Here is a 13,796-nt window from a genome sequence, read left to right on the forward strand (position 1 = left end):
TCTCTTGCCACCGTGGCCCAACATTTGGTGGCCATCAACATCTGGCACCCCACCTTGCCCAACCCCCAAGGTGAGAAATCTGGGAGTTGTCTTTGACAACCAGCTGAACTTCATGGCTCATGCCAATAAAGTAGCGTCCACGGCCCACTTTAAACTTAGAATAATCAGGAACATTTTGCCTTTTCTGCCTGACACAGCCGCCAAGACCCTGGTTACGTCATTGGTATTAAGTTCACTGGATTACTGCAACGGACTCTTTTTGAATGCACAATCCAGAGTCATAAAGAAGTTGCAGATGGTACAAAACGCGGCAGCACGCTTGCTGTCCAAAAAACCAAAATTCGCACCCATCTCAGATACTCTAAGGTCCTACCATTGGTTGTCCATTCAAAACAGGATAAAGTTCAAAGCGATGTGCATAGTTTACAAAGTAATGCAGGATCAGGGGCCTCGCTTCCTTAAAGATCACCTAATATCTTACAGCCCGGCTAGAAAGCTACGATCTTCAGCACTTAACCAATTAGTGGTCCCACGTAGCAGAACCAGGTGCATTGTAAAATGCATTAAAATCCACTAAGTGAAGGTCGATCATACACCACCATCTGTACCTAGACGACATACCGCACGTAACATGGGGGCCATTATGGCTTCTCTAATAAACATTCCATTAACAGTCAATTGCGAAACCTATTCTTGGTCAGCCATTCCCACGGTGAGTAATCATTACTGTATGAACATTCAGGCCCACCATTGGCACAAGCGGGTCAAACTGTCCTTAAAACATTGTTTCCCACGTCTTCAGCATCTGCTCCCATGCCAGCCCTTTTGAAAGTGGATCCTGCTTGTGGTCTCCAGCTACACATGAAAGCTACTTCCCAGCAACTATTAGTTTGCAGTGATTTAGATTTAATACACCCCCCTACCTACCTCCCTCCTCTGATGCGAGTTTACGTAATAGTTGTTACATTATATATGTCTTAATATTATTTGCTCATTACTGCAGTTCACATACGTTATACTGCTTTGCACCTTTATTCTTACACTTATCTGTAGTGGAAAACCACACTGTAAATGGAAGTCTGATAGGGGGTTTCATGGAAATTATCATGAGTCGCTTCAAAACTGAAAGAACTCCTCCAAAGAAAAACAAGTTCTTATGTTCCAAGATGGCTGACGTGCACAGAGCACGTGAACCTACAGCACTGCAAGCTGCAAACCATTTGTTACCAGTAAGTAACGTTTTCCTTCTGTCCAGTGTACTGATGGTCCAGGGTGCCTCTTACACCAAGACAGATAATTTTCCTAGGTGCTAGGAGGAGGCACCAAAGTTTCACCCTTGACCTATCTGAAATGAGAGCTCTGCGACATTGGCTGGATTTAGTGCTAGGACTGAAAACCAGAGTGGAAAGTCTAACCAGATCAAGAGTGGATACAGGATGACTGTACTGGGAGACAGAGACCTGCAAGACAAGAGGCAAAGCTAAATCAACAGAAAAGTACCTGTCTGTGTCTTGATAACAAGGGGGGGAGGTCAAGAACAACCTTTTACTTACATTTGTAGACTGTATAGCAGGAGTAGAGATCCACAAAAACAAAGGCAAACTGAAAAAGTTCAGGCACTGCAAAGATATTGCAATCCATGAGGGAGAGAGAAGCAGTGAGTGGCACAGCCCAGCCAGTCGTATCAGATACTTGATAAGGTGTCGAACGACTGTGCACAGCAAGATGGCTGTAATCGTGAAACTGCAGAACTAGCAAGGAAGAGAATCGAATGACTTAGAGACAAGATACTGGGTATAGGCATCAAGGAAGCTGAGCACCTGAGGGGTTGGTGCCGGCTGGGCTACAATGAATGAAGCAGACAATGCAGGATCCAGCAAAGAGATGCTGGAGAGGATGAGACCAGGCATGGGAAGGCCCACCAGTCCAGGGATGGAAGCATGAAGTAGAGTTCCCAGTTGATGCAGTTGATAGAATGTTTGCTGCTGGTGAACGATGGGCTTAACTAATTCCTTCCAGAAGATGCTAACACAATGGTGGCGCTAGCTCTCACCAGGAGCTGCTACATCCTGTGAGAATCCCTCTCCCTGCTCACAGATGGAGAACGCATAGAGATGCCAGAATGCTACGGAGAAAATGGGCTTAATCCCTGAGCATAACATAGATGGGGGTCTGGGTACCAAGTCTTCAAGAAGACTAAGAACATAGGAGAACACCACAGGCTTGAAAATAATCATAGACGGGCTCTTGGTGGTTCCAGAAGCAGCCTTCTAGAATTAGCTTAAGTACTCTGGTTCAATACCCTAGACATTCAAGCGCCCAGAGTAAGTAACCTGGTTGTCCAATTGAATAGCAATAATATCAATGTGCCCGGGAGATCAGAGGTAACTGATAGCATCCACCAGGATACTAGGAAGTAAATGCTACAACTCACTCTCCTATCTAGTCTGGTTTCCAGAACCTTATTCGTTGTTCCTTTCTGTAAGGCCGTTGTTTATCACACATGTATCCTCTCTTGAAAAGACACATGGAGAGTAGTGAGTGAGCATCATCCGTGTAAATCTCTGGTCCTGGAGGATGTTAGCGCTGTGTGTTGAAGGAACTTGTGGGGCACCGTTGCATTACCCCTCTGCCATCATGGTGGCAGTCAAGCAGCCCTCTTTGGATGGTGCCTCTGGGTGTTTGTGGGGGGCAGGGAGCATGCTTTGTGCACCCCTCTTCCGTTATGGTGGCAGTCAAGCAGCCCTCTTTGGATGGTGCTTCAGGTCTTTGTGGGGGCATGCTTTGTGCTCATTGTGCTATACATTTCCAAGCGCAGTTCCTGTTGACTGATACTGAAGTATCTTTCTTTCTGGTTCTTTCTTCACAGGCACCCTCTCTTCCCGCTCCTAGCTCTGCTCTTTGAAAAGTGCGAGGGATCCACACAGGGCTCGGAGTGCACCACATCAGCCAGCTTTGATGTCGATATTGAAAACTTTGTCAGGGAGCAAGACAAAGAAGGCAAACCATTCTTCTGTGAAGACCCCGAGACTGATAGTCTGGTAAGTTAAGCGTTCACTTACTGTGCCGCATTCAATGACGGTGGGCACTTTGAGCCCTTCTTGATCTTTTGATTGCCTCATAAATGTTCACTGTCCACCAGTTATCCATCACTGATAGTCTGAAACATTGAATTTCACTCTTGTTGTTTTACAATATTCTTACTTTTGGAAAGACACTTTTGGAATTCAACATACTTTAATTTATTTGTATTTATCTGCTATTTTATATACCACAAACATAGCCCAGATTTATCAGAGTGCTTTAGAAGAGAACAGTTATCAGACAATCGCAGCAGCAATACAGTACAGATAAAAGCCTGCATCAAGTGTAAGCGGGAGATAACTGTGCATTGGAGCAGTTCCCGAACAGTCAGCGCAAGAGTACAACTGAAATACAATATCGGAATAATTAAAGGAGATATTCAGGAACGAGTGGGAGCAAAATTATTTTAGCCCAAGTATACATGTGGTCATACGGAAGGTCGGAGAAAGGGAGTACCAAATTCTTGTGGCGCTCCGTAAAATCACTGAGTGAGGGACTCCAGGAGAGCAAAGTGCGCATTTGTTGCACCCCATTTTGTGCCAAAATGTTCAGTTAATTAATGGGTGAAGAGTGCAGTCCTGTGTGTTGTGCCAGGCTCTCACTTCAACAGGCAGCCTTTGTTAGCAGGAGGAGGGTGACATGCTCACATTTTTTGTGACAGATAAAAAAGTAGCATGTAGAACTGCTGAGAGCGGACCCAAGTGAACTTTGGGGATGGCTGAGAGGAGCAAGATCCCGTAATCAAGCCTGGAAAGAACCAACACCTGTGCAATTGATTTTAGGTCCTGTCCTGGGATCATTCCCCAGTCAGCCATAGTTGGAATCGGGCATTTTTGGCCATTTCTGCGATGTGATTCTGGTGTTTGACTCGGCTATCGAGGGCGAAGCCAAGTGGCTTGGCATTCTGAACAACTGAGGGTTGGCATCCCATGGCTTGGAGGAATTCCAACCAGTCTTGTATGGTATCTTTAAAAAAAAGTCAGATACCAGTCTTTCAGCCTTGGTCCTGAATTTCAGTGACGTCGACTCTGAGGTTGCTGGGCCTACTGCCCTCCTCCATCCTGCTGGTCGAGCTCGCCAGGAGGCATATACAGGCTATTCAATGGGATCTGAAGTCTCAGTGGGCCCAACATCAAGGGGACCTCTCCGACCGCTTTCAGGTTTCGGAGGAGACAACAAAGGGTCTGGAGTGGTGGTTGCTGGAGCACGATTGGGTCAGCGGCAGACCCCTCTGCCTTCCTCACCCAGAACTGAAGTATTGACCAATGCGTCACTCCTGGTTTGAGTCACGCCACCTGTAAGAGATGGAGATCAGAGGCCTCTGGTCTCCGGCGGAGTCCCAGCTCCACATCAGCCTAGTGAAGCTGAGGGTCATCCGTTTGGGTTTGAAAGCCTCCCTTCTTTCCATCAAAGTGAGACTGGTACCAGTGCTCACCGATAACACCACCAGCATGTGGCGCTGCAACAAACATAACTGGAATTGGCTGGACAGCTAAAGAATCTTCCTGGTAGTGAATCACCTGCTGGCAGGATCATTGAATGCCAGAGCAGACAAGCTAAACTGTCAGCACCTATTGGCTCATGGATGGAGTTACACCCAGAGGAGGCACAGGGTCCCTTCCGCAAATGGGGAGAGCCTTGGCTCGATCTGTTCTTGACCGCAGAGAACACGCAGTATCAGCACTTCTGCGCATTGGAGTTTGCAAGCTGTCTCTCACTCAGAGGTGTGTTCCAACTCGAGTGGAACTCAGGGCTCCTGTACACCTTCTTGCCGACACCACACCTGCCTGATTACTGAATGAGACTAGGAACAACCAAGTCCGAGTCATCCTTGTGCCCCAGATTGGGTACGAAGTGTATGGGAGCCTGAACACCAAGGATTGAGCATCTGTCCTCTGATCAGGCTGCCCCTCTTGGAGGATCTGCTGTCGCGTCAGCAAGGCAGGTTTATGCGCCGGGGCCGTCGCAATCTCCACCTTCTGCATGGAGACTGAACGGCGACAGATGAAAAACTTTGACCTTCCTCTGGAGGTGGTTGATGTAATCTTGGCAGCCAGGCATCCCTCAACAAAAACAGTATACGCCTGTCGCTGGGACACGTTTGTGACTTGGCACAGTACTCTCTAAATTGACCCCCTTCAGGCCAAGTTATCTGAAGTTTATTGTTTGTTTTGTCCCGAGCCTGACAATGCCTTCCCCTGGACAGAGTTAGAGTATCTTTCAGCTTTTTTGCGGATTAGCTTTCTTTGTTCAAGTCTTCTGTTGTTATGAGATTTTCAAAAGGGTTACATTTGCTTCCTATATCTTTGTTGTGCCACAGTGGGAACTTAACTTGGTCCTCACCTTTCTAATGTGCCCTCCAATTGAGTCGCTTCACAGCTGTCCTTTATGGCTCCTCTCTCTCAAGACACTGTTGCTCATTGCTATAACATCAACGTGGCGTGTGATTAAGCTGCAAGCTGTGTCAATTCGCCGTTCACTGTCCCAGGATAATTATCCGTATCAGGGGGTCCTTGTTGCTAACACAAATTCGCCGTTCACCACCTTCTTCGCAAACTGAGTTGTTCTTAGGACGGGGGGAAACGTTCTGCCAATAGTTGTGACTCCGTTCCTCGCCGGTCGAACTCCCAACTTGCCGGAGTTCTATGCTCCGTGTCACCCCACTAAGTAGGAGAGACTTTATTGTGTGGACCCTCAAGAGAGCGCTGAGCTTCTACATAGATTGTACCAAATAACACAAGATGGATGATCAGCTCTTAGTGGTCTCTTGTTGGAGCAAAAAAAAACAAGGTTGTGCAGAAGAGAGCCATCTCCCTCTAGATCATACTCTGCATAAAGATCTTCAGACATTTGCCAGGCAGCTACGCTGGCACCGTGGGCATCCCTCCAAACGTTCAGGAAGCACTATTGTTTAGTTAGCCGATCCGCCGAGAAGTATATTTTGCAAGCTAGGTTCTACAAGACTTTCTGGTGTGAGTCCCTTCACAGCCCATCTCCAATTAGATATTGCTTTGGTATCTATTCAAAACATGAGGACTTGGCAGCTGGAAGTTTTTATCCAAAGAACAAGTTACTTACCTTTGATAATGCTCTTTCTGGTAGAGATTATCTAGCCACAGATTCCTCACTGATCTTCCATTTTCCCTGTTCTGTGATTGGACTCCTTCCATTAATAAGATCTCTAGTCTCGGAATCTGTACAGGAGTGGGGCCTGTATAGGCTCTGCATGTCGTTACGGAACGGCATTAATGTGAAGCCATATTGCACCACTTACCGGTTTGTAGAGGTACTGCTAAAAAGTGTCCGTATCCCGTCTGATGAATAGGGAATATGTAAAAGGTGAGGAATCTGCGGCTAAAGAGCCTGTATCAGAAAGAGAGTAATCAAAGGTAAATAACGTGTTCTTCGTATGAACCTTATTGATGGTCATAAATGCTAGAATAATTCCCCGCTCTGTATGTGTACCCAGGAACACCTTCACATGTATAGTTTTCTTCTACAGAATCTGCATTAAAGAATGTTTTTGTCCATGAATCCATATGCATATATTCAGGGAATGTAAGCCTAACAGAGGCCTATTTTTTTTAAGGATGTTAAAATTCTTTTTTTTTGTTATATTATAGAACTCCATAGCAGTATTCATGTTCCTAGAATTAAACCTACTCAGCAGAGAACATGAATGTAAAAGTGTAACCTGTTATGCTTGCGATGCATACAAATAGAAACAAGCTTTTGCAATGCAATAGGTCTCGCAGTTTCGCTAGTTTAAGCTATTGGCATTGTAAATAACAATGCCTTCAATCAATCAATCACAGAATTTGCAGAGCGCACTACTTACCCGTGGGGGTCTCAAGGCGTTGGGGGGGTTGGGGGGGGGGGGAGAAAGGGAGGGTGCCGCTACTGGTCGAACAGCCAGGTCTTGAGTAGCCTCCTGAAGGTCAGCAGGTCTTGGGTCTGTCGTAGGCTCAGGGGGAGGGTGTTCCAGGTCTTGGCGGTGAGGTGGGAGAAGGATCTGCCGCTGGTGGTGGTTCTTCGGAAGCGTGGGACGGTGGCGAGGAAGAGGTCGGCGGAGCGTAGCTGGCGGTTGGGGACGTAGAAGAGGAGTCTTCTGTTAAGGTAGGCTGGGCCGGTCTTGTGGGATGCCTTGTGTGCGTGGATGAGGAGTTTGAAGGAGATTCTCCTGTCGACTGGGAGCCAGTGCAGGCTTCTCAGGTGGGGGGTGGTGTGGCTGTGGCGTGGTACGTCAAGGATGAGGCATGCAGAGGCGTTCTAAATGCGTTGTAGTTGTTTGATGAGCTTTGCCGGGGCTCCTGCGTAAAGGGCGTTTCCGTAGTCGAGTCTGCTGCTGACGAGCGCCTGAGTGACTGTTCTTCTTGTATCTGTCGGGATTCACCTGTACATCCTGCGGAGCATGTGGAGGGTGTTGAAGCACGAGGAGGAGACGGCGTTGACTTGCTTGGTCATGGAGAGCGTTGAGTCGAGGATGACTCCCAGGTTGTGTGCATGGTCGGTGGGTGTCGGCACCGCCCCCAGTGCCGAAGGCCACCAGGAGTCGTCCCAGGCTGATCGGTTGGAAACGAGGATGAGGACCTCTGTCTTGTCTGTGTTCAGCTTTAGTCGACTGCTCTTCATCCAATCGGCGACGGCCTTCATGCCTTCGTGGAGGTTGGGTTTGGTGGTGAGGGGGTCCTTGGTGAGGGAGAGGATCAGTTGAGTTTCGTCGGCGTAGGAGAGTATGTTGAGGTCGGGCGATACGTGCGAGCGGGGCCATGTAAATGTTGAACAGTGTCGGGCTGAGGGATAAGCCCTGGGGTACGCTGCAGTTGATTCCGGAGGCTTCGGATCGGAATGGGGGAAGGCGGACTTTCTGTGTTCTGCAGGAGAGGAAGGAGGTGGTCCATTTCAGGTCCTGGTCTCGGATCCCTGCATCATGGAGGCGTGTGCGTAGAGTGCGGTGGCAGACCGTGTCGAAGGCGGCAGAGAGGTCCAGCAGGATGAGGGCTGCGGTCTCGCCGTTGTCTAGCAGGGTCCTGATGTCGTCGGTGGCTGCGATGATGGCAGTCTCTGTGCTGTGGTTGCTGCAGAACCCTGACTGGGAAGGGTCCAGGATGTTGTTTTCTTCGAGGTAGTGGCTTAGCTGTCTGTTGGCGATCTTCTTGATGACCTTGGCTGGGAACAGGAGGAGGGAGATGGGCTGGAAGTTCTGGAGGTCCCTCGGGTCCGCCTTGGGTTTTTTGAGTAGGGCGTTGATCTCGGCGTGCTTCCAGCTCTCTGGGAAGGTTGCGGTCTCGAAGGAGAGATTGATAACGTTGCACAGGTGGGGTGCGATGGAGCTGCTGGCTTTGTTGAAGATGTGGTGCGGGAAAGGGTCTGACAGGAAGCCGGAGTGGAATGTGCTCATGGTTTTCATGGTTTTGATGGTGTCATCGATGTTCACGTTGGTCCACGCTGTCAGGGGGTCGTGGTCGATGGTGTGCGGCGAGTCTGGTGTGTCGGAGTCTGTTGGGCCTGTCTGGGTGTTGAAGCTGTCGTGGATGTCGGAGATCTTGCAGTGGAAGAAGGTGGCGAGGGAGTCGCACAGGGCTTGCGATGGCAGGATGTCGTTGGTGTTGGAGCTGGGGTTGGAGAGTTCCTTCACTATGTTGAAGAGCTCCTTGCTGTTGTGCACGTTGTTGTCGAGGCGGTCTTTGAAGGAGATCCTCTTGGCGGACCTGATCAAGTGATGGTGGTTGCGGATGGCGTCCTTGTGTGCTGCGTGGCTGTCTGGTGTCTTTTCACTGTGCCACTTTTTCTCTAGTTTCTGGCAGGTCCGCTTGGATGCTAGGCGTTCCGAGGTGAACCAGCTGGCTCTCTTGCTGGTGTCTCTATAGGTGTTTTTTTTCAGTGGGGCTAGGGTGTTGGCGCAGTCGCCTATCCATCGTCTGAGGTTGTGGGCAGCGTCGTCGGTGTTGGAGGGGTCGGTGAGTGGGCTGAGAGCGAGGTTTGTCTGTAGTTGGTCTTCGGTGACTTTGTTCCAGCAGCGGCGTGGGATCTGTTGGGTGCGGTGGTGTGTGGTGGGTTTCTGGAAGATGAAGTGGACGCAGCGGTGGTCGGTCCAGAGGAGTTCGGTTGTGTGGCTGAAGGAGATGTGAGACCTTGAGGAGAAGACGGGGTCTAGTGTGTGGCTGGCGGAGTGGGTCGGCGTTGTGACGAGCTGTCTTAGTCCGAGGTTGGCGAGGTTGTCGATCAGAGTGGTGGAGTTGCTGTCGTTGTTGTTCTCCAGGTGAAACTTCAGGTCTCCGAAGAGGATGTAGTCGGTGGAGGTCAGGGCGTGCGTGCTTATGAAGTCGGCGATGAAGTCGCTGAACTGGGGTCGGGGTCCGGGGGGTCTGTAGATGAGGGTGCATCTGAGGGTGGTGGTCGGGTCCGTGTGGATCAGGAAGTGCATGTGTTCGGCGGTGCAGAGAGTGTCGTCGGTGCTGGTCGAGATCCTGATGGTGTTCTTGTGGGCGATGGCGATTCCTCCCCCTACTCCGTTGGTGCGGTCTCTGCGGGTGATCTTGTAGCCGTCTGGGATGGCTATGGCGATATCGGGTGCGGAGGAGTCGTTCATCCAGGTCTCTGTTAGGAAGGCGACATCCGGTGATGATGTGTCGAGCAGGCCCCAGAGCTCAATGGCGTGTTTGTGTGCGGAGCGGGTGTTCAGTAGGATGCATCGGAGGTGATTGGGGTCTTTCTTGGTCGGTGCTTCGGCAGCTCTGAGGCTGGTGTAGCTGCAGCTCCGGCGGGTGAAGTGCGTTTCAGGGCGGCCTTGAAGCAGGTGTGGATCCATCCGGGGTTGAGAGCGTGGAGTGTGCTGGCCTCGTTCTGGTGGCGGTCATCATGGTGGGCGCGGGGAGCGCAAGGACCAGGGGTTCTGGCGCTGGGCGCGGTCCAGGCGCAGACGGGCTTGCCTTAGGCGGGCCTTTGGCGCGCCAGCGGCGCGCCCCCTGCACGGGTCCGCATCGGCTGGCATAAATGGGGAGGTGGGAAGTAGGAGCAGCTGGGACGTGGGAGGGAGGCACGGGCAGCGAATGGACCGTAAGGGGGGGGCGGGGACGCAGCAGTGGGATTCTGCAGTGGTGAGGATGCCGGGGCACAGGTGCAGGGACGGGGCACAAAAAACAAGGGCCACAGAAGACAAAAACTTAGCACAACAACCAAAAAGGGGCAGGGAAGTAAAACGGGGCACAGAAAACGAAGGGGCACAGAAGGAAGAATGGGGCACAACAACAGAAGGGGCAGGGAAGCAAAAGCGGGCCACAGAGAACGAAGGGGCACAAAAGACAAAACGGGGCACGGAACACAAGGGGCAGACTGCGAGCTTACCAGCAGCAGCGGGCAGGAGACACAGGCGGAGCTGTGTAGTGGGGGAGCGACCTACCTGGCAAGGTCAAGGGTCGCCCTTTTATTTATGTTTTTAAAAAGAAAACAAAAATAAAAGGCATTGTTATTTACAATGTCAATAGCTCAAACTTGCATCAATCCGAGACCTATTGCATTGCAAATGCTTGTTTGTTATAGTTGCTGCTGTTCCTGCTGCCTCATTTTCTTTGTTGAGTTGTTTTTGTGTTTATTTTTTGTCTCATCACATTGGCAATCTATGGTTGGAGAATCAGGCTTTGATAATTGCATTTGTTGCCATTCTACCATAACTAATTCAAATATCTTTTTTTTTTTTTTTTGCACTGTCATAAAGTTTCAACAATAGTTTAACACCTTCGCTGCTGCGGCTATTCCGCCGCAACGCTAAGGGGGCGGGGGGCGCACAGCGCTCACACGCTGGTGACGGAACCGCTCCGTCACCAGCCTTGGGTGAGCTGTGCTGATGATGGAGCGGTTCCGTCATGGCCCCGCCCGATCAATAGAACGCGCCGCACAGGCGCGAAATCAGCGCCGCACAGGCGCGAAATCAGCGCCGCGCAGGCGTGTCGGGCGGGCCATGACGGAACCGCTCCGTCATCAGCACAGCGCCACTGCGGCTGATGACGGAGCGGTTCCGTCATCAGCGTCGAAGGAGTTAACCTCCCAAACAAAAAAACACCTTCCCAGCGTCCTTAAGTGTCCGCTTGTCATTCCAGCCTAAGCTCTCTTGGGGAAATCTGCCTGTGTGCCTGCCCTGGCTTCTCTTGAAATGGGATTTTAGGGATAATTCGTCTCGTTCTTCCTGTTGCAAATATCCCGTCCCGTCTTGCTCGGCAAACATGCTGCTGGAGATCTTGGATGTGTTTTCGTATCCCGTGGTGTGCGTTTGTAAATGTGTAATAGTGCTGTGGTCATCTTACTGGTTTTCTCTGCGCCTCATTGAGGTGGCTCGTTGAAGGCCAGTACCTGCCGGTCGCCCCTCGAGCGCTTGGCACAGCCTGACCTGGCCAGCCTGTAATCCTGCTGGAGAGGTTTTTTTCGGCCCTGCATGCATTATCCGCTCGAAGCTCCTTTCAGGGGATTCACGTTGGTAAATTCAAAGTAGCCCAGAACTGCCTGTGTTTTGTTCAGTTTTAAAAGTTTGATAATTTACTTTAATATCTTGCATTTTTCAGTGCTGATATGCTACATGGTACATTTTCGAGCATCAAAACCCTTCTTTAAATGTTAGCATCTTTAAAACTACGTAGTCTACTACTTTGGGACTTTTGAGTTACTATAGCAATTTAATGAGAATGCTTGGATATTTCACCTATATGAATATTTGATAACTTGTGGGGCATGCCAATAACCTTGTCTTTTCCATTGTAGCATTCATGAGAAGATTCACTTTCTATTTTCCTCTACTGAGGAAGCCCTGTAAAGTCAGGAGCGTAAACAAGACATGTTTGTTCTGGCAAGCAACCACGACTGAGGGGCGAGCACGCTGGTGACTTTCAGGAAGCCTTCTATGCCCTTCTGCAAGCAGTACGTGCACCCTAAAGAGACATGGCTGCAGCTTAGACTCTTCCACGACAGAGCTTCCAAGCTCAAGACCCCCATGCCAACCAATGGAATTGCTTAACCTCAGGGTGACTGGGTCCCAGGTCGAACATTCGCAAAATGTTTGTTACTCTCTCCATCTCGACACCAGGATACAGTATTGTTGCATAATAACAAAAAATGTAAGCATAATTTGTAAAACGTGAAAGCTGGTGCCCTGGTTGCGTTGAAAGATGAGCCAGGCGTTCCTCCAGTGATTGCGGCCTTCAAATGCACAGGATGTCTTTTTAATTCAGCTGCTGTTCAATGTAATTAAATTCAATGCATGAAAGAAACGAAACAAAAAGCTGGCAGGTTGTCTGTGAAGGGTACTTTCCAGGGCCCTGCTGGTGCCAGGGCCTCTCCTCGCTAAGGTGATCGCCTTGGCAGCTCAGAGCTATGCAGTGCGGTGCAGTTAATCTTTTAGTGCCTCTTTGTGTCTCTGAGATACACAAGACATGGAGGGCATTGTGTACCAAGACCAGGCTCGGGTGGGGGGGCTCAGGGAGGCCCCTTTAATTAAAATGCCTGGAAAAGGGGTGAGAATTATAGAGGCGGGACGTGTCTGCTGACTCCGTGTTCTGCTGCCAGGGGTGTCCAAAATCAGGGCTGCTGCTGTGGAGTCCTTGAAAGCGCTTCTTACTGGGCAAGGACAAGGCTGCGGAAGCAACGCCCGCCCTCCCTAGGATTTTAGGGAAGGAACTGCCTGCACCAAGGATGCGCCCGCGATGTGCTTAATTTGTTCCGGTGCTTGTACGTAGTGGGGAGCGGCACTAATTTTTGGGGATCAGACATCGAAATGTAAAAAAGGGACTGAGAAGGGGGAAGAGAAAGCTAGAAAAACAGCGACAAGGAGAGCAAACGGATGAGAAAAAACTGCAAGAGAGAGAGGATTAGGCAGGTAGTGGCGAGCGATGGGAGGAAGTGGCGTGGGGTGGATTCAGCCATAGGCACCCTTGGTACTCAGCAGCACTGGGATTCAAAAGCAGCGCTGGAAACTAGCTCCTAACAAAAACTTTGAGCCCCTGCACACGTTCTTTGCATGTGAAGAACGGACTATGAAGTAAGCGGGTCTGCGGCAGTACGGTGTCTTCTTCAGGGCAACGTTTATTATAATTTATTTATTTATTTATTTATTTATTTATATGAGCCCTTGTCATGAAACACCCGCCCTACTCGCACCCCATCGACCTGTTGTTACACTACAATGTTTGAAGAAGCCTACAGCGGTTTTCCAACAAAAGATTAGTGACTTATTTCATCACATTAAAAATGTTGCTAAGTTCCACATTTTTTGAGCGCGTGTGCTGCAAGCGGACTTGCTTGACATCCAGAAATGCATTCACGTTGACACATCGAGAACATAAACAGCGCAAACGAAAAAGCTTGATGCTGTACAAGTGCCAACATTCATTGCCATCGAAGTTACTTGGTTCGTCCTTGACATCAAAGCCGTTGAGACTTCAAGCCCTGACCAGCTTGCCATCTAGAGATGCATTAGCGTTGACACATTGAGGACATAAACAGCAGTAAAGCTCGATGCCGAACAAGTGCCAGCATTCATTGCCATCGAAGTTCCTTGGTTCGCCATTGACATCAAAGCCGTAGAGACTGCAAGCACTGACTTGCTTGCCATCCAGAGATGCATTAGCGTTGACATATCGAGGACATAAACAGCGGTAAAGCTCGATGCCAAACAAGTGCCAACATCCATTGCCATCGTAGGTACTTGATCCACTTTTGGCATC

The 13,796-nt window shown here is 49.7% G+C and overlaps 1 protein-coding gene across 2 annotated transcripts in view; it reads left to right on the forward strand.

Moving 5' to 3' along the window:
• Positions 1–13,796, forward strand: part of PKNOX1 (PBX/knotted 1 homeobox 1) — a 205,128-nt gene that overhangs the window by 112,379 nt on the left and 78,953 nt on the right. For both annotated transcript variants that reach the window (XM_078656380.1, XM_078656381.1), the window contains one exon: positions 2,870–3,041. In XM_078656380.1, the coding sequence (XP_078512506.1) occupies positions 2,870–3,041 (172 nt within the window). The remainder of the gene's footprint in view (positions 1–2,869; positions 3,042–13,796) is intronic.

Source organism: Lissotriton helveticus, chromosome 8, assembly GCF_964261635.1.
Source record: "Lissotriton helveticus chromosome 8, aLisHel1.1, whole genome shotgun sequence".
NCBI lineage: Eukaryota > Metazoa > Chordata > Amphibia > Caudata > Salamandridae > Lissotriton > Lissotriton helveticus.